General features: G+C 60.5%; 5 protein-coding genes across 15 annotated transcripts in view; 1 reads left to right on the top strand and 4 right to left on the bottom strand.

Moving 5' to 3' along the window:
• The first annotated feature begins 438 nt into the window (after positions 1 to 438).
• On the top strand, positions 439 to 3,124 carry PSMC3IP (PSMC3 interacting protein). 3 transcript variants are annotated; one of them, XM_015299644.4, is made up of 9 exons: positions 439 to 495; positions 580 to 683; positions 761 to 850; positions 915 to 1,026; positions 1,114 to 1,259; positions 1,724 to 1,777; positions 2,185 to 2,244; positions 2,340 to 2,400; positions 2,878 to 3,124. In XM_015299644.4, the coding sequence occupies exons 1-8, from the start codon at positions 459 to 461 to the stop codon at positions 2,397 to 2,399; spliced, it is 663 nt and encodes a 220-aa protein (XP_015155130.1). In that variant the 5' UTR covers positions 439 to 458; the 3' UTR covers position 2,400; positions 2,878 to 3,124. The 3 variants fall into 3 exon arrangements, with proteins under 3 accessions (XP_015155130.1, XP_015155131.1, XP_040509299.1); XM_015299645.4 differs by lacking the exon at positions 2,878 to 3,124 and having other exon boundaries at positions 1,150 to 1,259; positions 2,340 to 2,876; XM_040653365.2 differs by lacking the exon at positions 2,878 to 3,124 and having other exon boundaries at positions 2,340 to 2,876.
• MLX (MLX, MAX dimerization protein) lies at positions 3,119 to 7,003 on the bottom strand. Its single transcript, NM_001030930.1, is given in 8 exon segments — positions 3,119 to 4,733; positions 5,220 to 5,421; positions 5,853 to 5,952; positions 6,095 to 6,194; positions 6,402 to 6,508; positions 6,611 to 6,700; positions 6,774 to 6,810; positions 6,938 to 7,003. Coding segments are annotated over 8 exon segments (738 nt in total). The 5' UTR covers positions 6,983 to 7,003; the 3' UTR covers positions 3,119 to 4,676.
• Positions 7,004 to 10,873: 3,870 nt separating this feature from the next.
• On the bottom strand, positions 10,874 to 12,312 carry HSD17B1 (hydroxysteroid 17-beta dehydrogenase 1). The gene is given in 8 exon segments (NM_204837.1): positions 10,874 to 11,077; positions 11,152 to 11,335; positions 11,405 to 11,498; positions 11,567 to 11,746; positions 11,954 to 11,972; positions 11,974 to 12,058; positions 12,060 to 12,117; positions 12,186 to 12,312. Coding segments are annotated over 8 exon segments (909 nt in total). The 5' UTR covers positions 12,304 to 12,312; the 3' UTR covers positions 10,874 to 10,906.
• A 305-nt stretch (positions 12,313 to 12,617) lies between these two features.
• NAGLU (N-acetylglucosaminidase, alpha) lies at positions 12,618 to 15,997 on the bottom strand. Its single transcript, XM_015299639.4, has 6 exons — positions 15,584 to 15,997; positions 15,224 to 15,371; positions 15,014 to 15,160; positions 14,814 to 14,899; positions 14,432 to 14,688; positions 12,618 to 14,326 (listed from the first exon to the last, which is right to left on the bottom strand). Exons 1-6 carry the CDS (start codon positions 15,982 to 15,984, stop codon positions 13,110 to 13,112), a joined length of 2,256 nt encoding a protein of 751 aa, XP_015155125.2. The 5' UTR covers positions 15,985 to 15,997; the 3' UTR covers positions 12,618 to 13,109.
• A 274-nt stretch (positions 15,998 to 16,271) lies between these two features.
• Positions 16,272 to 21,821, bottom strand: part of ATP6V0A1 (ATPase H+ transporting V0 subunit a1) — a 28,111-nt gene continuing 22,561 nt past the window's right edge. For 8 of the 9 annotated variants that reach the window (XM_015299582.4, XM_015299583.4, XM_015299585.4 and 5 more), the window contains one exon: positions 16,272 to 17,260. In XM_015299582.4, coding sequence (XP_015155068.1) covers positions 17,167 to 17,260 — 94 coding nt within the window. In that variant the 3' untranslated portion in view covers positions 16,272 to 17,166. 9 annotated transcript variants of the gene reach the window in all.

Genomic DNA, 21,821 nt, shown 5'->3' with positions numbered 1-21,821 from the left:
CCGGGGGAGGGCTGTCCCATCTCAGCCTCTTCTGCTGCTTTTTATTTGCTCCTGAGGCTCTGAGGGGAACCGAGCTGGGGTGTGGGGAGGTGGTACTGCGCAGAAATGGCGGCCCTGGGGAAACGTTCTGAAAGGGCGGGCCCGGGGCGCTCGGTTCGAGCTCAGAGGGCCACACAACCCACGTGGTTCCCCTCGATGGTTAATTGATTCTTCCCCCGCCCTTTAAAGCTGTCCCGTATCGCGTGAGTTAACGCTAAAAGCGTCCATCGAGGAGCAGCCTTCAATCGCAGGACAGCTGTCGTGCGGCGACAGAAGACACCGGAACTGCCCGAGGTCTGCGGCCGGAAGCGGCGCGGAACCGGACCATCTGCGTGCGGACCGCGGAAGGAAGCCCCGTTCCTTCGCTGTGCGTCGCGCAGGAAGTGCGTCACGCCGCCTGAGTGGGGCGCGGGAACAAGATGAGCAAAGGGCGCGAGGGCCCCGCGGCGGGCGGCGGTGAGGGGCGGACGGGGACTGGGGCGGGGCGGGACCGCGCTGCTGCTCCTGAGCGGCCGCAGTGACAGCGGCAGTGTCACGCAGGGGCCACCGCTATCCTGCTGCGCTACCTGCGGGAGCAGAACCGGCCGTACAGCGCCCAGGACGTCTTCGGGAACCTGCAGCGGGAGCACGGGCTGGGCAAGGCGGTGAGCGGGCCTGGCGAGGCGCGGCGGGGCTGGCGGCGCAGGGCTGGCGGCGCGGGGCTGACGGCGCGCTCGCTTAGGCCGTGGTGAAGGCGCTGGAGCAGCTGGCGCAGCAGGGCCACATCCGCGAGAAGGCCTACGGCAAGCAGAAGGTGTACTTCGCAGACCAGGTGAGCCCCGGGCCCGGCCCGGCCCCACTCCCCTCGGCCCCGCTGAGCGCCCGCCCGCCCCCAGGAGCAGCTCCCGGCCGCTGGCGATGCGGAGCTCCGCGTGTTGGACGCGGACATCTCCGCGCGGTCCGCCGAGCTGCAGGCGCTGCTGCAGGGCTGCCGGCAGCTGGAGGCAGGTGAGTGCGGCCCCTACCCCGCAGCACCGCCTGCGGACGGCTGCATCGTGGTTGCCGGCCCTCCTGGTGATCGTCGCTGCCCTCCAGAGTTGAAGGACCTGAACAGCACTATGACCACCGCAGACATGGCCCGTGAAGTTGAGGAGCTGAAGAAGGACTGCGCCAGTTACACAGAGAAACTGGAGAGGATCAAGTCTGCAACCAACCAAGTAACGCCAGAAGAAAAAGAGAAGGTAAAGAGCTGGGGGGCGTTGGGGGAGGGAGGAATGTACAGCATAGTCCACATTGAGGCCGCTCATAGCAGATGCTTGGCTGCTTTACCTGGCCTGGCTGTCCCCGGGCTGATAGCAGACTGCATTAGTCCTGGGCTGTTCCCACATGGGTACCACAGAGCCTCTGTGTGAATTGTGGCAGGGAGCACACTCTCTGTGGCAGCTTGAAATAGCCTGAGCTGTCCCTTGCTTGCAACGCTTTGGTCAGTCGCTAGGCGCTATCAATTCAACCTCTTCCTGCCTCTGGTGGGCCATTTCAGAAAGCAGCTCATGTTCCAGCAACGGCTTTAGGAGTCAGTTGTGCTGCCTGAAAACACTCTGGCTGTAGCTGGGGTGTGTGATGTCCTTGTGTTTAGATGTCTCCTGGCTTTGAGCTTACAGAGGCTGCTGGCTGAGTTGTTCTCACTTTGCCTTGCCTTTGACAGGTCTGCAGCGAGCAGAAGCTGTACTGCAAGGAGTGGCGGAGGAGGAAGCGGATGGTAATGGTTTTCCCATTGAACGTGGGGTGGGCAGAAGTGTCAGTGGCAAACCCACGGTGACGGTGGAGAGGGCACAGTCTGCAGGTTAGCTTGGGAAGCTTTCTCCAAGCTATGAGACAACATTTTCCTGAAGTTTCTACAATCAGTGACTTTTAAATGGAGCTCTGTGCTGAGTGCCACCACAAGGGCCGCTGGGGCTAGCATGTACTAAGATCCTCTGCAAAAGGCCATGTTGCTGTAATATGTAAATATGAGATGCTCTTGATTATTTTATTTGTTCTTGGGGAAGCAAAACAAGTTTTTGCATCCCTGTGTTGGCTCCCTGTATGGGAGGCAGTATCCCAAAGCTGTGGCAGAAAGCTCAGCATCACTCCTGCAAATCTCATCTAACTTCTCTGTCCTGCCAGGCGACCGAGCTGCTCGATGCCATCCTGGAGGGATACCCCAAAAGCAAGAAGCAGTTCTTCGTAAGTCTCACTGCCTCTGCCTGTGTCCCAGGGCTGCTGTGCCTGCTGTGCCAGAGGGCAGCTGTCTGCTACAGGAGCACTTTGTCCTTGTGCAGGAGGAGGTTGGAATAGAAACTGATGAGGACCACAATGTCACTCTCCCAACAGCTGTGTGAGGTGCAGATGGATGGCTTTGCTTTACAGAGAACACGTTACAGTGGAGCCGATGCTGAAATTCACTTGTTGGGTTTTAGATTTGTTTTCTTCTGTAATTTTTCTCAGGGCTTGTGCTTGTCCTGCATCTTTTATATATTTTTGTCTAAAAATGCCCCTAGAAGCGTAGTTAGAGCAATTGACTCAGCAGGGGACCCTCTCCCTTTCTCACGTATGAAAGGAAGGTTATTTTTTTCTTACCTTTCAGTGCTATAGGCTGTTTTGGTTGGGCGTCTTCACCAGGCAGTGGCTGAGAGGGGGTAAGAGAGAGCACTGGGTTAGGGGTATGGTGTTCTGCTAAGGACAGGAAGCAAGTGCCTCAGAGAGGTGAACAAACTGGTTACCATTATGGCCCATATTTCTGTAAATGTAATACATGGAGGGGACTGCTTCCCACAGCATGTACTGAGTTGATCATTAAACACCATGCTTCTGTTTCAGATGTGCTCTGCTGTGGTGTCTTCTGTGGTGAGAGGGCAGCAGGGCTGGCCTTGGATGTGGTCCAGGGCACAGCAGCCCCAGCTGGTGGGGAAGGCAAGAGGCAGGAGGGTGCTCCTGTGCTGGGAACATGAGCCACAGCTGCAGTGGTGGCTGGGCTTCTGGAAACCGTCTGTCCAGACCCTCACCTGATCCCATTGAAGTCTCCAGGTACACAGCAACAGAAATTAAAGCAGAAAGGCCATTAAAACATTCAGCAAAATTTATTTAATTATTTTTCATAATAGAAAAATATGTCACTTTCACATATGAGGTCTGTAAAAATCCACATCTTCCTCACAAGGCAAGAGGTTGCATCTAAAGGAAATTTTAAGCTGTGCCACGTGGCTGTTGACTAGTCTGTCCATCCACAACAGTATTGGTTCCATCACAAAGCAACACCTACCAGGGCCATGTCTGCCCCTGTATGTGTCAACAGTTATGTGCAACACCACAGGGTTTGACTCCTCTTAGGCTTCTGTTGTATTATACTGAAAAGGTCACAGGGCTTGAAAAATAATTCTGTATAAAAATCAACCCCACCAAAATGCTTTTCTTCATCTAAGTAAGTCAGACTGAAGCAATAGCTTAAACAATCTCAAGCTGCAGTATTCAAATCAAGCAACCCGGAGCTGAGAAACCTAGCATTACCTCATCCACAGTGGAAAAACAATGCAAAATAAATAGTTGCTACTGTTGGAGTGGTAGCAAGAACACAATTAGAGAACAAATCCTGCTGTATGCCATGGAGAATGATGCTGTCCAATGCAATCATTGTGCTTGGTTAGTTGCATCACACTGACAGCAGCAGCGTGTGGCAAGTTAGACACTGCAAAACTGGCATTGATAATACTTTACAATGATTTCAGTGATCTATAAGATAAAATCAAGGCTGGTTACATGTATATAAATATATATACCCACATAAAATTATAGTGCTAAGGAACAGCAGTGAGAACTCACAGTAGTGCTGTGCTGCAGCTACTGAACTACTTCCCTGTTCAGTATGGCTACATCACAACCTGGAAAAAGACGAAGCCAGGCACAGTTCAGCACTCACCAGTACAAGCAGGAAAAGAATGCAAAAAAAGTTCACTCCCTTTTCCCATTCAGGGGTGTTACTGCTATGACTGAGGAGGTCAGGACAGCAAGGCCCCAGCGCACTCCAGCACGAGGAGAGCTCGCTGCTGCTCCATGTAAGCATCTCCCTGGCAGTGACATGCTAACCCTTCCCTCAGTTCTTCCAGGCCTCTTCAAAAGCGTCTACAGAAGTTAAAGCAGCCTCTTGGTTTTCTAAGAGCTGCTTCGGAGGGAGGTATTGAAAGCCTGCAGTTGCAGGAGAACCCTATTCCTAATCAGTATTAGCAGAGAACAACAGCTTTTAGCACTCTCCTATTTCTCTCTGCTCCCAGGATCAAAAGGGTTTTTTTTTATCAGGTCTGAAGTTACAGAGCAGATCTGTTTCACCTGCTGAGCTGCAGCCCTGGAGTCAGTAGCACAGGCAAACTGAGCTTAAGACTCCGGCAACTTAAAAGATCTGTATTCAATACACACTTTTTTCTTTCCCTTTGCTAAGTCCTTAGCAGTATTTGGTGATGTTGACTGTGACAGTACCTGTGGAGCAGAGACGTTTGCACAGCCTTGTTTTGGTTTTGTAGTGACAATAAATAATTGGAGAAGCTTTAAGGACAACCACAAGGGAGACGGCCCTGCCTCTCCTGGCATCTGTCACCCGGTCAGGAGGTGCTCCAGTGAGGGAATGCTCAGTACAGCTGACTCTTCACCTGGTGCAGGACCCCCATGACGATGTCCCGTAGAGTCTGGGGCAGAGAGGAGACAGTCAGTTGTTCAGGAGAGGAAAAGCCCTTCCCAGGCTCAATGCTACAGCTAGCACACCTGGTGCCAAAGACCACAGCACCTGCATGGGAAATGATCACCTGTCTGTGTTCTCAGGCTGCAGGGCTCCAGGCAGTCACAGCACAGCAAGGACCTGGCCCTGCCCATGCAACTCACTTCTCTCAAAGGCTTTCTAATTCCCTCTAAATTTCTAGGTGTCTTAGGGAACAGCGTGCTAGAGAACAAGGACCCTCTTTCTCAGCTCTGTTTTTCACTACCAAGCCAGTTCAGCAAGCAGCTGTGGATGAGAGGGACCCGAGCTCCCATGCCCCAGCCCAGTGTCAGCCACACTGCCTTTCTGAAGCCCCAGGAGAAAGGAAAGTTGCACACTGGCCCACACTCCAGATGGGTGCAGCTGTGCACAACACCCTCTGCCCCTGTATCAACCCACCTGTGTCTGCTGTACTCACGTGGGGCTTACAGTGCTCCTCAATCCAGCTGAAGACACATGCTGAGAGCTCCTGAAAACTCGTGACTGAGATGGAGGCATTAAAGGACTCGAAGAGGGAATCCATAATGCCTTGGAAAACATTGAATTTCACCTGATCAGAGACCTGGTCCTTCCCCTCACTTGGGTTGTCCTGGTGAGCTTTTACTATCTGCTCATAGTTCCTGAAACAAAGCAAGAGCTGGGTTCAGTGCTACCGGGAAGCCTCGCACTCCCCAGCTTCTGGGCAACAGCAGGGGCAGAGGCTGCTGCCAGCAACTGGGCACTGAAAGCAGCTTCAGAAATGGAGAGGACCAAGAGTCTGCAGAAGATCCTGCAAGTAAATAAGTGCTGGGAAGCTACAGCTTCCCCTGACACCGAAAGCAGATTCACTTTCAAACTTGAAACCATCTCCACACTTTACCAACTGCTCTGAGTCAGACCCCTACTAACGATCCCCTGGAGAAGAACCGACAGCATCGGAGTGGTACAGCTTCAGTACAACTCCAGATGCCAGACTGCCCACGAAGCACTGAGCCCATCAGAGGAGCTTTGCATTTACATGAGGAAAAACAGCAGGAAGAAGAGGGCAGCAACCAAATAGCTTTTTGCTTACACTTTCATTATCTTCAAGGCCATCACATCTTTTCTGAGTGTAGAAACTTCCTCTTCTTGCTTCTTCTTTTCCTTGTGCAGGAACTGAATATAATCAATGGCTGAACACAAAGACACAGAAGCTGTGAGCACACGGAGGCCGCTCTGATCTCCTCGAGCCCCCCGAGGGGTCACACGGAATCCCCAGGTTGAGGTGCCTGCCGGTTTGACAGCACGCCCTCCCGTCTCCCCACCCAGACTCACTTTTCTGGAGGATGATGGCCTTGCTCAGCTTCTGGGAGCTGATGGAGAAGTCCTGCTGCTGGCAGGTGGGCACGATGGCCTGCAGGTCATCATAGCCTTTCTACAGGGGGCAGAGTCACGGCTCAGGCGCACGGAGCGCCACACGGGGCGGTGCTCACACGGAAATCCGCGATGGGGACCCGCACCCCAGAGCCCCCCACGCAGTCAACAGCGGCTCCTGGGAGCCGATCCGGCACAAAACAAAGGGAAAGGGCGCGCACAGGGCAGAGCGGGGTGCCCCGGGAGCAGCGCCGGGCCTCCGAGGTACCTTGATGGCGTTGCGCCTCTTCTGCTCCGCCTGCGTGTGCGCCCGGCGGCGCTGATCTTTGTAGGACTCCTTGTAGTGCTCCTGGGGGTAATCGCTGTCCTCGTCGTCTGCGGAGAGAGAACCGCGAGTGAGGGCGGCTCGGGCCGGGCCCCCCCCGGACACCGCGCGTCCCCGGGAGAGCCCCGCGCTGCCGCCCCCCGGCCCCGTACCGGTGTTGGGCACGGAGGAGGCGCTGGTGGAGCCGATGCTGTTGGCGCGGGACACCACGCTGCCCTTCCGCGCGCCGTCCATGAAGAGCGCTGCGGGGAGAGAGAGAGCGGCGCTCAGAGGAGCGGCTCCGGGATCGGCCCTCCCGCGCCCCGCGGCACCTACCCGGCTCCGGGCCGCTGTCCCCGTACGCGGCGTCCACCTGCGGGTGAAGGGCGGCGGTCAGCGGGCGGGGCGGCACTGCGGGCCTCTGCCCCCCGCGGGCCGCCCGCCGCCCCCGCCTCAACCCTTCGCCCTCAGCCCGCCGCCGCCGCCCGCCCCGCCTTCACCTTCCCCCACGCTTCCTCCGCCGCGGCACCGGGCGGCTCCGCCATCTTCCCCCGCCCCGGTCACGTGAGCGCCGCGGGGGCCGCCGGGAAGCGCGGTCCTCCCGGCCGCCGGAGGGCGCCCCGCGGGGACACAGCGCGCCGCCCGACCGCGGGCAGCGCTGCGGCGTGACGGGACCGCGCCGGGACGGCCCCGAGCGCAGCGACGGGGACACAAACAGCCACGGACACCGAGCAGGAGGAACCGCCCTTTAACCGTCTCTCAGCTGCGGGTTCACAGTGCGCGGCCGCGCAGAGGGGCGTCCCCCTCCGGTCGGGCTCAGCCCTCGGAGCCGCGGCGCTTCCGGCCCGTTCCGGCGCAGCGGGCAGCGCTCCGCGCCCGATTCAGGGGGGCTCTTCCCCCGTCCCGGCGGCCCTCGGGCGCCACGCGGCGCTCAGGTGGACGGCGGCCCCCGCGGGCGCGCGGCTCAGGCGCTGCTGCAGGAGCTCCCACGCCTTCTCCACCTGCCAACGAACCGCCGTCAGCAGCGCCGCGCGCGGAGCTCAGCGCCGCCCGCCCCTCCTGCGCCGCATTTCCAATCCGCGGCAGCCCCGCTGCCGACTCCCGTCCCCCCCCCTCCTCCCCCCCCCCCCGCCCCGCTCCCCGTGCCGGCCGCACCGCCCTCAGCCCGGGCGGTCAGAAGCGGCCCGCGGCTCACCTGCCTGCGGGTGACCTCCGGCTCCCAGAGCGTGCACAGCACCACCTGCGCCTGCCGCACCCTCTGGCTGTCGCTCATCTGACTCCGCAGCCGGCTGCGGGCAGCCTCCTCGCTCAGCCCGTCCCTCCTCACGATGCGCTTCACGGCCTGCGGGGACCACGAAGGGGACACGGGGGGGCTCACGGGGACGGCCGTGCGCGCAGAGGCAGCCAACGGGCGTCACCCACCTCCTCCTCAGGGATGATGGCCGCCCACACCTCGTGCACCATCTCCTGCCAGCCGGCCTCCAGCAGCACAGCGGCATCCAGCACGACCACAGCCTTTCCTACGGAACGAGGCCATTCCTCATCAACTGGCGACTACGGGGCAGCGCGGGCGCTCCCTGGGGGCCGACGCAGCCACTCGCGGTCACGCCGTCCTGCGGGCCGGCAGCAAACGGAGCCCGCTGCTGTGCCACAGAACCTCACGGGGAGGGGCAGCGGCAGGCAGTGGCTCCGTGCCCGATGTGTGCAGATGCCCGCTGCGACACAGGCGACGCCCGCAGCGAAATGCCCATTGAGCTTCCAGCAAAGAAAATGATTCTGCACACACCACGCTCGCTAAGGGGCACCGAACCAAAAAGGGATGTAGAGTAGCTTAGGAGAAAGAAAGTGATGTCCACCCCGCTTCAGAACAGGAAGTTTGAGTTACATCTGTCCCAGCTGCACGCCGGGATCTGCTCAGAAACGCAGCAGGTCCCCAGCAGAGAGCAGCTCTGAGCATGGAAAACACTCCCAGTGCTGCCCAGAGCGGCACAGCACAGTGCACCCAGCGCCCGCTGTGCTCCGCAGAGCCACCCGGTCACCTTCAGCTCCCGCCTCTGCGATCCGCTCCCGGACCATCCGCGCGATCTCCGGCCATACAATGTCTGTGAGGCTCTTCAGTCGCTCCTGCAAAGGAACCACAGTGGTGTCAGGGGTCCTCCCAGAGGTCCCGGGGGTCCGTTTGGATGGACGGAGGGGGCCACGGCTGGGGGAGCAACGGCAGCTGCTGCCTGGACTGTGCATTCTGCATGGCTGCTGATCTGCTGGATGCCACTGCAGCAGGAACGTGGCACCAGCTCAAAGGGCTGAAAATCAAAGCCCAGCACAGAGTTCTCTGCTCGGGAGGTTAAATATTGACATGCCCTGTGCTGCTTGTACCTGGTCTCCAAACACTTTTGCCCCGAGGACCTTCCTGTTAATCGTCCCATCTTTGTTCAAGATCTCTGTAAGACAGAGGGAGTCGGTTTGGGAGCAGAAAGAACCAACTCACACCTCCACGGCACCTCCCGGCACCGCTCACCAGCCCCACCTGCCCCAAATGCAGCCACCACGCGCCCGTGGGCCGGGCTGCCAGGCAGGTACGCGGCGTGGCCCAGCGCGTCGGCGTCAATGAGGAATGCTCCCATCTGCTCCAGGCGGTGGGCGATGGAGGTCTTTCCGCTCCCACTGCCCCCGGTCAGACCGATGATGTAGGGGTGGGGGGGGAGCGTGGGGCTGTCCTGGGGAAGGAAGGGTCAGACGGGCGCCGGTCCTGCAGCTCCCAGCCTACAGCAGGCTTCTCTTACCCGTGGGGGCTGCAGCAGCGTGCCAAGCAGCCGCTGTCTCAGGCTGGAGGAGCTGATCTTCTCCTCCTCATTGAGGCCATGCTGGGGGTCCTCCATCAGCTCGATCTCAAAGAGCTCCAGCGCGGCGAGGCCCTGCCGGGAGGGGACATCACTGAGCCCCCCAAACACAACCATGGGGCCCAGAGGTCTCAGCCCCTCCAGTTACGTTCTCGATCCTCTTCTTGTTCACGGCCTCCCCGCCCCTGCGCGTCTCCGAGCTGACAACGATGCAGCGCAGCTCCGGGTCTGTGATTGCGGGGCCGTAGGGGTCGCCCAGAGGCACGATGTCATACAGCACCGAGGGCTGTACATCCAGGAGGAACTCACGCAGTTTGGCCGCCCGCAGTTCGTAGGGCTCTATCAGCTCCCGTAGGACTTTGTCTGCAACATCAGACAGCGATGGAACAGCGAGAGCGGCACAGCAGACGGTTGTACGGTAGGAACCCTCCAGTGGTGCTCCCCCCCCACCACCACCACCAGCACCCTGTCTGCAGGGCCCTGGGCTGTGGGGAGGGACAGCAGCTGCAGGGCCTGGGCTGCCCCCACAAGCAGTGCCCACCACCAGTGCTGACCCGCATCCTCCCCCACCTGCAGTCCCCGAGCACTCTGAGCTACCCGGACGCTTTCCCAGATCCCAGCCCGGGGGAGACCCTCAGCCCCCACTGCATCCCATCCCGCTTCCCACGAGCACAGCGCTGTGCCCATCCACACCACCGCGACAGGCATTACCCTCTCTCCACCGCGCCCACCCCGGCCCCGCTTCCCCCGGCACTCACGGCGCAGCAGCTCCCCGTCGGCCACCCCGACCAGCAGCCGCCGCCGTGCCAGCAGGCAGCAGGCGCTGAGCAGCAGCCGGTGGGCGCCGTGCAGCCGATCGAAGGTGCCGCCGACCGCCACGTCGGGGTACGCGGGCAGCTCCGCGCCAGAGCCGTCGGGCAGCGCCTCGGGGCCGTCGGTGCCGCTCAGCAGCAGCGCGGGCAGCCCGGGCGGGCAGCCGTAGGCGGCGGCGGCCAACTCCCGCAGCGCCACCCGCACCGGCCCCGCGTCGCCCGCTCCGCCGTCGGCCAGCAGCACGCGGGGCGGCCGCGCCAGGCGGTGTCCGTGGCCCAGCAACACCCGCACGTCCAACCCCCGATGCGCCGCCGCCGCCGCGTACAGCGCGGCCAAAGCGCGGAGCAGAGCGGCGGCGGGCGGGGGGGCGGCGGGGCGCGGCGCGGGGCCGTCCAGGCGCAGCCCCGGCTGCAGGTGCACGTAGAGCGGCCCCGTCACCACCCCCGCCGCCTCCGCCAGCGCCGCCGCCGCCCGCCGCGGTAACGCGCCCAGCGGGGCCGTCAGCACCAACAGCCCCGACGGGAACGGCGCCATCGCCCCGCCGGAAGATCGCACCGACCCCGAACGCGTCACGGCCCCTCCCACCGCCCCGCCCCCGTCGCGCTGCGCCGGGCTGTGTAGCCGGGAGCGGTGTGGCCGCTGCAGAGGTGGGGGGGGAGGATTGCAGGGCGCCGCGTCCGGTAGCGTTCGTTCGACAGCTCCAATGTGCCCCCCCCCCCCCCGGTTCCGGTGCCGTCCTCCCGTGCCCAATCCCCGTCCCTCAGCAAGAGGCCGGACCGGAGCCGCGGGCACGAGGTTTTATTGCCGGGGCCGCGCTCACGGCTGCTCCTCGGCGGCTTCACCGGGGCCGAAGACGAAGTCGTGCATGGCCCGCACGTAGTCGGCGCCGTCGGGACCGCCCGGCCTCAGCCGCGCCAGCGGGGCCGGGAGCCGCGCGGTGATGCAGCGCAGCGGCGGTCGCGGGGCGGCGATGGCCTCCAAGAACACCTGCGCGGGGGCACCGCTCAGCTCTCAGCGCCCGCTGTGCGCCCCACAGCCCCGCCCGGCCCCGCCCCGCGGACCTGCAGGACCTCGTCCACCTCCTGGGCGGCGTCGAGGAACAGCTGCGTGCAGTGCTGCAGGTAGCGGCGGTAGAGCTGCTGCGTCTCGGCGTCCAGCGCCCGCAGCTCGCGGCCGTCCGGGTCGGCGCGCCACGCGTTGTCCATGAAGGCGGTGTGCACCGGGCCGCACTCCACCAGCGTCATGCTACGGGAAAGCAGCCCCCCTGGACTCACACCCCACCGTGGGTCCCACACCTCACCCCACGGCGCTCACTGGATGTTGAAGGGCCGCAGAACGATGGCCAGGCTCTCGCACAGCCCCTCCAGCGCGAACTTGCTGGCGCAGTACACGGCGTTGAAGGGCAGCCCTGGGGCAGAGCGGTGGCTGAGAGCTGCGTCTCTCCCCCTGCAGCCCCGCGGGAGGCCCCGTGCCCACCTTGCAGCCCCCCGACACTGCTGGACACGAGGATGCGCCCGGCACGGTGGCGCTTCATGGCGGGCAGGAAGGCCTGAATGGTGCGTGCGGTGCCGAATACGTTCACCTCAAACACTGCTCTCATGGCCTGCTCCGAGCACATCTCCAGGGGGGCCATCAAACCCACCCCCGCGTTGCACACTGTGGGGTACAGCGCCAGTGAGCGATTGTTGCGCACCCCCAGCACTGCTTGGATCCGGGGACGCGGGAACCCAGCCCCGATCTTTTCCTCTGGGCCCCAAAACACCCATCCCCACGGCTGCAGGGCCACCCAGGCCCATCCCCATATTGGCACCCACTCCTGGCTGTGCCCTGGGGAAGACGCCGAGCGCCGGGGGATGGCCGTACCCAACACGTCCGGGTGCCGCCCCCCGCATGCAGCGCACGGCCGCAGCCAGCGAGCGCGGGTCGGTGACGTCCAGCTGCAGCAGCTCCAGTGTGTCGGGGCAGCGGCCCCCCCAGGCGTTCCAGCAGCTGCTCGCCCTTGGCCAGGTCACGCATAGTGGCGAACACTGTGGAGAGAGTGTGGCCGTGCTGCACCCTGCAGCGTTGGGACCCCCCCCGGGCGTCACCCCTTTACCTTTGAACCTGCGGGCAGCGTCAGCCGCCAACCGCACCGCCAGCCCCAGCCCGATGCCCGAGGAGCAGCCGGTGATCAGCACCGTGGTCTTCTCCACCGGCACCGCCGTTCCCTCCATGGCTGACTGCTGGACTCGGGGCTGTGCGGTTTTTAAAGGCTGGGCTCCCTCCCACCCACCCGCCGTGTTGTGTCTGCCCGCTTATCTCAAGGCCCTCCACCTGCAGCTGAGGCGATAAGGACCCCGTGCTGCTGCCACAATCCCCCCAGCCCTGCACCAGCCCGGGACAGCCCCAAGCTGCCCCGCATCCCATGGTACTTTTTCCCTGTGCACCACCCACGTTCCCTCTTTGTGGGTCATGAGCTGCTCCCTTCAGCTCGTTAGAAACAAACTGCGTGCTGAAGAGCAGCAGAGGCAGACACAGAGGAGCCCAATGGCACCGAGCGCCCAGGGCTTTAATAGCCCCTCGTGCTGATTGCCAGCACTGGGAAGAAAAGGCAGAGAAAACCCCGCCATGGGGAGCCTGGCAGAGTCTCTTTCAATACAAAGGCACTGTGTGTAGCTGAGGCTGCCCTTGGAGCACCACAGTCCTCCCAGAGCTGCCTTGGGGACCCACACTTCACTGCCCCTGCCTTCGCCAGCCCCTGCCCGGGCATTGCCCAGCTTCCAGTGGGGCAGCAGAGCCCCACTCCTGTGCCTCCACGCTCTGTGGGCAGCCCAGCTCGGGGCAGGCTGGGTGCTGGCAGGACCAAGCAGGTCTCTGGGCTGCAGCAGCCTCTGGGGCAATTTCCATCCTCTGGGATGCTGTCCGCTCCTGCTGGTGCTCAGCGCCTTCATTCAGGCGTCATGGGGATGCAGCACTCAGGTGTGGAGCTGTGGGGGCTCTGCCCTCCTCCCGGGGGGGCTCTGAGCGGCACAACCCCGCATCACGGGGGCCCGTCCCGGCCACGCTGCGTGGCACTGGGGTAATACTTGAGGAAGATCTTCCTGGTGATCTCCAGCGTGTCACCAACGGGCGTTGCAGGGTAGCGCTTCTCATTGTAGACAAACCCCCTCTCCACCTGGAAGACAGCCTGGTTGAACTGCTCCTGGTGGAAGGGGCTGCCCGTGTTCAGGCTCTCCACCAGCAGAGAGACAAAGAGGCTCCAGCGCACCCCATAATAATCCAGCACCAGCCCCGCCAGCTGCTTGTTGGCGTAGTCCAGAATGTTCCCGCTGGGCCCCCACAGCGTCACCTGGTTGCGGGCGTTGCGCTCGTACTGCTCGGCCTCGCGCTCGCTGGTGGCGGCGGCGCGGGCGGACTGCAGCAGTCGGCCCAGCAGGAAGAGGCGCTGGGAGCCCAGCAGCGCGTCCAGCTCTGGCAGCAGATCGTACAGCAGAACGCCGCCGGCCGCCAGCAGCTCGGGCAGCGCGCGGCGCTGGAAGGAGTCGCGGATGCGCTGGTAGTAATCGGCCACCAACTGCTGCACCGCCTGCCGCGTCACGTCAGCCAGGTCATAGCGGAAGGCCGGGCTGGAGCCCAGCGCGGCGCCGGCGCTCAGCAGCAGCCTCCAGGCCTCGTAGACGTCGCTGGCATTGTACCAGAGCTGCGTGTCCATGTGCAGAGACGGGCGGCGCACCAGCGGGCTGCGGTTGTGGTTGACGCAGGCACCGCTGCAGTTGTAGACGCTGCGCAGCAGCAGCTGCCACGCGGCACCGGCGGCGGCGTCGGGGGCCCCGTAGCGGCGCTGGGCATAGCGGGACACCCACACAGGGAGGTCGAGGGGCTCGTGGCGCCAGCCCAGCTCGTTCATCAGCTCGTACACCATGTCGTTCTGCTCGATGCCCTCGGGCACCAGCCCCGTGCCCACCATGGTGGAGTTGGGGAAGCGCCGTGCCACAAAAGGGCCGCGATTGATGGCCTCCACAGCACCGAAGAGGCCGTGGTTGCCGCCAAAGTTGTGCAGCATGCACCAAATGAAGGGCTGCCCGTAGAAGGACTCGGTCCACTCATACACAGGTTTGGACTCAGCGAAGAGGTCGAGGACGATCATGCGGCCCAGGGGCACGGCACGCAGCACCGCCTGCACCTGCGGCGGCTGCCAGAAGTCCGGCTGGTGCTGGAAGAGCCACCCCTGCATCAGCCACTGCGCCTCGGGATCCGCTGCGGGCAGAGAGCAAAGTGAGCACAGCAGCCACGGCCCCACGGCCGGCCGTGGTGGGGGTGCGGGGCCTCAGGTGTGCACAGCGCGGCCCCGCAGCGACCCACCTCCCGTCATGGCCCTGAAGACGGCGTTGCTGATGCCCGCCAGGTATGCGGGGTCAGAGGACAGCGGGCTCATCTCGTTGAAGGTGTCGGCGCTGTAGATGTGGTCAGTGCCGAATTCCTTGATCAGCTCCTTCAGGAAGAGCATCCCGATCACCTGGAACATGGGCTCCTCGGGGGACAGCAGGTAGGCACAGGACAGCGTGCAGTCAAAGTGGCTCCAGTTCCCAAGGCGCGTGGCGTTGATGCGCGGGAAGACCCTGAGCGGGGACGGGGATGGGGGTTGGCGGCAGGGCGAGGCCCGGGGGCCTCCCAGGGGGATGCAGGCGGGGCCCTGAAGGGCGCAGGGCTGCGACTCCGAGCAGCCGCCCACAGTCGTGCTCACCGCAGAACCCCCGGTGGAACGTGGCCTGCGAAGGCCGGCAGCACTGTGATCATCCCCAGCGAACGCATCCGCTCCACGATCCGGTACTGAGGGGGAGAGAGCCGGGAGAGGAGCCCCACGCCCTGAACGGGGCCGGGAAACCCCAGGGCAGGGATCGTCCCCTCCCCTCGCCCCCCCCCCCCAACCCCGCCCGTCTGTACCTGCAGGTACAGCTGCTGGAGATGCCACGCACGCGGCAGCGGCCCGGCCCAGCTGTGCAGGTTCCCCATACGGTTCCACGCCAGGAACGCCGGCCCCGTGAAGTGCGCGTCGATCTCAGTCTGGTTCAGCCCCAGCGCGCGATAAACCTGCACGGCCCCGGGTCAGCCCCGCACCGCGCGCTGCGCCCCCCCGCCCCGCACGGCACCCACCCGCTGCCACAGCGCCTCCTGCCCCGCGAAGGCGGGCGCCGCGTTGATGCCGCTCAGCGCCATCCAGTCGATCTCGCGCTCCCAGCGCTCCCAGCCCCACCAGACGTACGAGTAGCTCTGGGCGCAGACGTTCTGGTAGTAGCGGTACCTGAGGGGGGGGCGGGACGCTGAGCGCTCCGTGCTGCGCTGACGGGGGGTGCGCGGTGCCACTCCGGGACCGCGACGCGGACGTGGGGCCGGGAGGACCCCCGGAGCCCGAGAACCGGGGGGGGGGGGGAGGGGGGGGGGGGAGGCTGGAGTGCCGGTGGGGCCGCCCGGACCCCCACGGCTCAGCGCAGCTTCGGGGTGCCCCGCCGGTACCTGTTGGGGGTGGCGGCGCGGATCTCGGTCTGTAACCGCGGCAGAGGGTCGGGCAGGCGGAGCTGCGCCGCGGACCACGAGAGGTGGCAGCCGCAGAAGTCCCGCAGGTACCGGTAGAGGCCGGCGGCGGCCGCCACGCCGCTGGAGCCCGTCACGGCCACAGCCACGGTGCTGCCGGGCGGGGAGCGCAGCCGATACACGTCAGGCCCGCCCGCCGCCAACGCCGCGTCCACCGACAGCGCCACGGCGGCTGCCCTGGAGCCCAGCAGGCGCCGCGCCAGCGCCCGCACCGCCGCCTCCTGCCGCGCGTCCCCCGCCGGTCCCCGCAGCTCCGGGGGCAGCGGAGCCCGCGCCGCCGCCAGCACCGCCGCCACCGCCGCCATCCGCAGCGGGACCGCCATTGCCGCGTCGCTCGCTTCGGGCCGTGCCGAGCTCCGCCAATCCGCGCCGCCGGTGGAGGGGGCGGGGCCACCAAGAGCCAATCAACGACGGGAGGTGGGAGGGACCGATTCGGGTGGGGCAGAACGGAGGCGTGGCCACGGCCGTGGGCGGGGCATGGCGACCTCCCCTCCCGGCCGGAGGGGGGCGCTATGAGACCGCAGCCCCACGGTTACGGTCCGGATGAACGGCCGCGCGACCCCCAGCGCCGGTCAGACTCCCGGGAGCAAAAAGAGACCAAAGCCTGCAGTGCAGTGCAGCGCCTTTAATGCACGGCGACCTCGATTAATGCATACAGTGATTCCCAGCCACGCGGCGGGGGGAGGTCTCATTCTGCAGCCCCCACCGCCCATCACCCCATCGCTGTCCCCGTGCATCGCAACGACGCTCCACACACACACGCACAGACAGCGCTGCAGGGGATGCGTGCACCTCTTCCACGGCTTCCAGCCCGATTCCAGGCTGGGGGGATCTGTGTTACTGTTCTACTCTGTTCACACACAATACCGCAACAACTACAACTGACAGTTACACACAGCACAACACGGTACGACACGACACGGCACGACACAACACACGGCACTGCACCTCGCCGGGCTGAGAAGGGCAGGAGCTGACCCACAACTGGCACAGGAGAAAAAGCGGATGGGAGCTGCTTTGCCATGGAGACCCTCAGCGCCCCGCGGAGCCGCCCCGCAGCCGCTCCTCCCAGCCGGAAACAACGCAGGCGTGGAAGCGCCGGCCGGGGAGAAGCGCTCCGTGCGGCTCCGCTGCCCTCCTTCGGGAAGACGCGGAGGAACCGCACCCCAAACCCTCCGCCTCCTCTTTCCCGAGCCGGAAGCTTCGTGCGGGTTGGAGGCACCGCGCCCTCCGCTCCACGTGCTCCAACGCCCGCTCCGCCGCAGCTGCGCTATTCCCACGGCACCCCGCGGAGCTGGCAGGGAATTCACAGCACGGCAGCACAGCCACAGCGCAGCGACCCGCGGCAGCGGCAACTTAAGGAAGAAGTTTCTTTCATCGCGCATCGCTCCGTAACCAGGGGGTGTCAAAGCTCGCGGCTCCCAGACTTCACGGTAACACTCAGACTGCTGCAATAAGTTACATTCACTACGGGGACACAGCCGGGACACAAAGCACAGGGGAGGCTAATCGTCAAACTTCCCCTCGCGGATGGGGTCAAAGGAGAACGGCAGGAACTTGAAGCCCGTTCCCGTGTAGAACTTGTTCTGGAACTCGATCCTGCAAGAGAAGGGAGGCAATCGCTGTTAGGAAGGCAGGTCTCTCCCAGGAGGTGGAGATTAGCAAGTAGCTGTTTGTTGATTATGAAGAGTTTGTTGACTTTAAAGAGTACTATTATAGCGTAGCTCTTCCATTGGCACAAAAGCCACTCCGATGTTTCTGGAGCACAGCAGAATGCTGCAGCACTCCGCTCCCACCCACGGGCAATGCAACGAGCAGCAGAAGCAGGAAGGACTCCCTGACCCCCTCCCGGAGCAGCACGCAGCGCTCACTGCAAGGCCCCGCTACCAAAGGGCTGTTTCGGCTGCATCAGCACTCGGTCTCATGACGCTGTGCTGACTTCCACCACCAGTGACTGCTGTCTGTTTACTGAATGCATGTGGTTAAACCACACAACTCCTGAGCTCACAGTGTGCCCTCTTCTGATGGGGAACACAGCTGAGCCCGGTTTGCCCACTGCCCCCAGGAACTCAGTTTAAAAAAAGAACTATTCTAGAGATCCATCCACTGGTCAGGAGCAGCCAAATAGGGGAAGAAGGAAGGATCCCGTGGGGCACAATGAAAACAGGCGCAGTGTTTCATGAGCCTCGTGAGGAAAACTTTCCATTGCGTGGTCCACTGAAACACCACATCTGCAGCAATCAGGAGACAGCAGCTGGCACAGCCACTGGAAACACTAATCAGAATAAGTGGAAAAAGACTCATTTCAGTTTTGTTTTTTTTTTCCCAAATTGAGGATCAAGGTAAAATCTGACATTTCAGGGCAAAAAGTGGTTCCTCAGCAGAGCCCAGGTCTGAAACCTTCACGTTTTCCTCGGTACGTTCTGCCACCTGTTGGTGCAGATGAGCTCAGAGCTCCCTGCAGAGGAATCCCTGGGATGAGCAGGACTTTCCGTGTGGGAGGGAGGGCTCCCTGCCAACAGGCACCAGTTTTCAGGAACCTCAGCAATCTCCATAAGTGCTCTGTGACTCAGGAGCGACTCCGTCAGCAAAGGGAAACGAGGCAGGTTGGCTATCTGACTCACACAGAACCCACCGTGAATGCGATTTTAACCCCAGTGATGAACTGTCCCAGCTGACCCTGACATCTGAAAGTGCCTTTGGGACAGACTGAGCTGCAGCTGACCTCGGCTGGATGCCTGAAACTCAAGGAGCGGCTGCTGGGAGGTTGGAGAACTACTGGGAAGGTTTAACTAAATGCCACAGCTGAAACGTCTGTGTGCTTTTCCTGCAATTGTGCAGAGGAACACCCAGAACCTGAGGTACCTTTTTGGAATCAAACTGCTGTTTCCAGGAACGCTCGCTGTCTGTGTGCTACCTCTGCTGCTGAACTCTCAACATTGATCAAGTTCTGCAAAAGACCTTACTGGACAGCCCTGCTCTGTCAGTAAGCAGACAATGCTGTCTAGCACTTTGCATTAAAGAAAAAACACCTCCTCTCTTCAGATTTTTTTGTAGTTGAGTGCTTGTCAGACTGCAATTGCATGGATTTTCCAACAGACAGTCACAGAATTCCCAAACTGTTTGGAAAACCAGGCAGCTCACAGCCCCAGTGCAAAGCAACTGGGGAGAGAGACGTCTGTTGGGCAGGAAGCCCAACTTCTGTTTGGTACAAGGGTGAACTCCTGCGTGGTGTTTGGATTCTTAGCGGAGTGCTGACGCGTGAGGCCAGCAGTGGCTCCGAAGGCAGACACCCTGCAGGCACCAAGAGATGGGGGTGCTGTGCACAGCCTTCCCCAGATGGCAGCAGGTTCACACACCATGGGTCACTCTGTCCTACAAAAGGAGATAAGCAGCAGGATGCCATTATGGTTGCACAGAAGACAAACCGGACTCCTGACCTTTAGAGAGAAAAATAACTAAAATTGTGGCAGGTGGGTGGGGAGTTGGGCTGTGAGCAGGACACGGCCCCAGCACACCCATGCCTTCAGAAAGTACCACCCCTGGGGGCTACAGGCACTGCCCACACAGGGCAAGGTCAGCTTACAGCTGGGAGCAGCCAGGCAGGGCACCACAGAACTGCAGCTCTTTATTTATTTCGCATGGCTGTCTGAGGCTGACCACATTTGTTGTACCTGAAATCTGCTCTGCTGACGTTGCACAAACCCACAGCACTTTCTGCCATTCGGAACAGAAGAGGCTGCCTTCCTCTAGCTGCGCCCAGGGGAGATGTCTTGGGTCTGTGTCACTGCCTCTAAAAGACTGAGCTCATCCTTTCAGTGTATAAATTAGGGGCAAACAGCTCAGGCAACACATGGTAAAGAAAAAGCACGCTTATGCTTGTCTCAAGCCCACAAGAAGCACACACACCTCCCAGGCAAGTCCAAATCAGGCCTAAAGCTGAGCCCAAAATGCTGCTTTACGCTGGAAGATGGCTGCACTGAAACCATATTTCTGCATCAACCCATATTGTTGGGAGCCTGCTTTGCATCCAGTTACAATCTTCCCCCTTTGGACAAAGTCTGTGTTTGCTCAATTAAATTTTAAAGATTTTTTAAAAGACAAATACGATTTTAAAAAAGATACATTAACATCAACAGCAATGTCAAACTAGATAACCAAAAAATAGCAAACACAGCATTATATTTCAGCACAGCGATGTTGCAATGAAAGGAATAGCTCAGGCAGCTACCAGGCTCCAGCAGAACTGATATGGAATTGCAATCTTGGCAGCACTTTGAGTGCTTTCTCCACCCTAGAATGCCCCAGAAGAACCCAGCCTGCAGAAGGAATGCATGCTTTCTGCAAAAGCACACAGCAAGTCTTCCTCAACCAGCCCTGATAAGTAGGACGCTTGGCAGAATCTGTTCTCACACAGGAGACGTGCTAAATGATTCCCCCCTTTCCAGGAAGGCTGAACCACCCACACCTTCAGAATTCCAGATAGGTGACTCCTGTCCCAGAGTCACAAAATCCGATCTGCTCCACCCAGGACAGTTTTATTTTGTCCCCACCCCCACCTTCCTTCTAAGAAAGGAACACATACCATTGGAAGTTCACCAACTTCACGTTTGGAAACAAAAAGGAATGTTAACAGCATGTTGTTTTGAACAACTGCAGGTGCACTCTTCATTCCACTGATAATGGAAATCCAAACAAACGCAAAACAACCCCAGCACATCACATTCAGTCTGAAGTACTGCCTTCAGATTGTGCTTTTCAGAGACTGAACTTGAGCAACTTCTATCTTAGAGAATGTAATTTAAGGTTTTACAAGTTTGAAACATGTTCAGGAAAAATATGACTGAAGAGCCTCAGTTCTGCAGCTCCCAACAAGGCCCTGCTGTGCTCTGCATAGCACCCGTGACTTGTGTGCTCAGTGCTATTGCTCAGCTGTTTCTTTCCTCTTTGCTTGCCATTCATGCATCTGTCTTCCCTTTACACATTTCCAGATCATTTTAATCACATTTTACAAACAGACAATGTGAAAAGCTCTCTTTGCTGAGCTGTAACCTCTCACTCACACTTGATTCAGGTGCTTTGTGAGCAGTATCCTTAAGTGCAGTCTGTGATTATTAACACAAAATTGGTACCCCCAGAAAAAAAATAATAAAAAAAACCCACAAAACCAACAAACCAAGAAAACACTTTCCTAACTGAGGCCATTCCTTTGAGTAAAAGGGGTGACAGTCTGCCAAGGGAGGGCATTCTGAGACGTTTACCTACTGTTATGCAGAAATGTTTCACCAAGCACCAGACACCAAACAAACAAGACCTTTAAAATCTATGAATTTGCACACACCAAGGACCAGGGACACCACATACAGTCAGTGCTGCTCACTCTGCTCTTCTTGGACTGTTAGCAGTACTGGGCAGGGTGTGCAGAACTCCTTTCACACTGATGCAACCGTGACGGCAGTATGAGGATGAGGAAACACCAGCCAGCGAGAAGGCCTCGAGTGGCTGGTGTGAAGATTCCTAGGCTGGAAGCCAGGAAAAACAGAAGCACCATCCAGCAGCCATTTTCAGCAACAGCCCCCACATGGGCTCCCTCGGCACAAGATGGCTACAGCCAGCCCTGCGTTTCCTGGTCCATCCCCACTCACCTCATTACAGAGAGGCACCTGAACATCTCAGTGCTCACCCAAGTAGGCTGTCAGCAGAGAGGGCAAAGGGACAAAGTTACCATTCCCAAGAAACTGGAGGAAAGTGCAAAAAAGGGCGTTTCTGTTTGCTTTTGAAAGGCACAGATTTCCTTCTCCCACTTAGGAGACTGCTTTTAAAAAGCATTCAGAACAGTTTTTCTTCCATTTAAGTAAAACAGAAAGTTCCTCTGAACTTCACATGACTTCACTTTGCCCTCTCTGCCTACCAGGAGCAACAGGACCAGGCAGAAGACCAAAGGACAGATCAAAAGAACAATCCTACTGGAAGCCAGAAGCATGTTCATTCACCTCGCACAGCATTCCCACCCCATTGTTCACAAAGCTCTGGTCTAATTTATTTTAATTTTTTTAATTAGAGTTCAGCTACTCCCAACAATTTCTAAGCAAAGTTTATGCCTATGGTCAGGAGAAGAGAATACTATCAGAAAGAAGAGTGAAAACTCTGACCATATTAA

This window comes from Gallus gallus, chromosome 27 (assembly GCF_016699485.2).
Source record: "Gallus gallus isolate bGalGal1 chromosome 27, bGalGal1.mat.broiler.GRCg7b, whole genome shotgun sequence".
In the NCBI taxonomy this organism is placed as follows: domain Eukaryota; kingdom Metazoa; phylum Chordata; class Aves; order Galliformes; family Phasianidae; genus Gallus; species Gallus gallus.
Note: the sequence above shows the minus strand (reverse complement) of the source record. Positions and strands in the feature narration are given on the sequence as shown.

Bases quoted from the DNA above. Each gene is read 5' to 3' on its own strand.
- NAGLU (XM_015299639.4), bottom strand. From the start codon at position 15,984: ATGGCGGTCCCGCTGCGGATGGCGGCGGTGGCGGCGGTGCTGGCGGCG. The intron at 14,900-15,013 runs GTACAGACGGGC...TCTCCCCCTCAG, and splicing joins TCCAGCAGCTGTACCTGCAG to TACCGGATCGTGGAGCGGAT. The intron at 14,327-14,431 runs GTGGGTCGCTGC...CTCTGCCCGCAG, and splicing joins CTTCAGGGCCATGACGGGAG to CGGATCCCGAGGCGCAGTGG.
- PSMC3IP (XM_015299644.4), top strand. From the start codon at position 459: ATGAGCAAAGGGCGCGAGGGCCCCGCGGCGGGCGGCG. The intron at 684-760 runs GTGAGCGGGCCT...GCGCTCGCTTAG, and splicing joins AGCACGGGCTGGGCAAGGCG to GCCGTGGTGAAGGCGCTGGA. The intron at 1,778-2,184 runs GTAATGGTTTTC...CTGTCCTGCCAG, and splicing joins GGCGGAGGAGGAAGCGGATG to GCGACCGAGCTGCTCGATGC.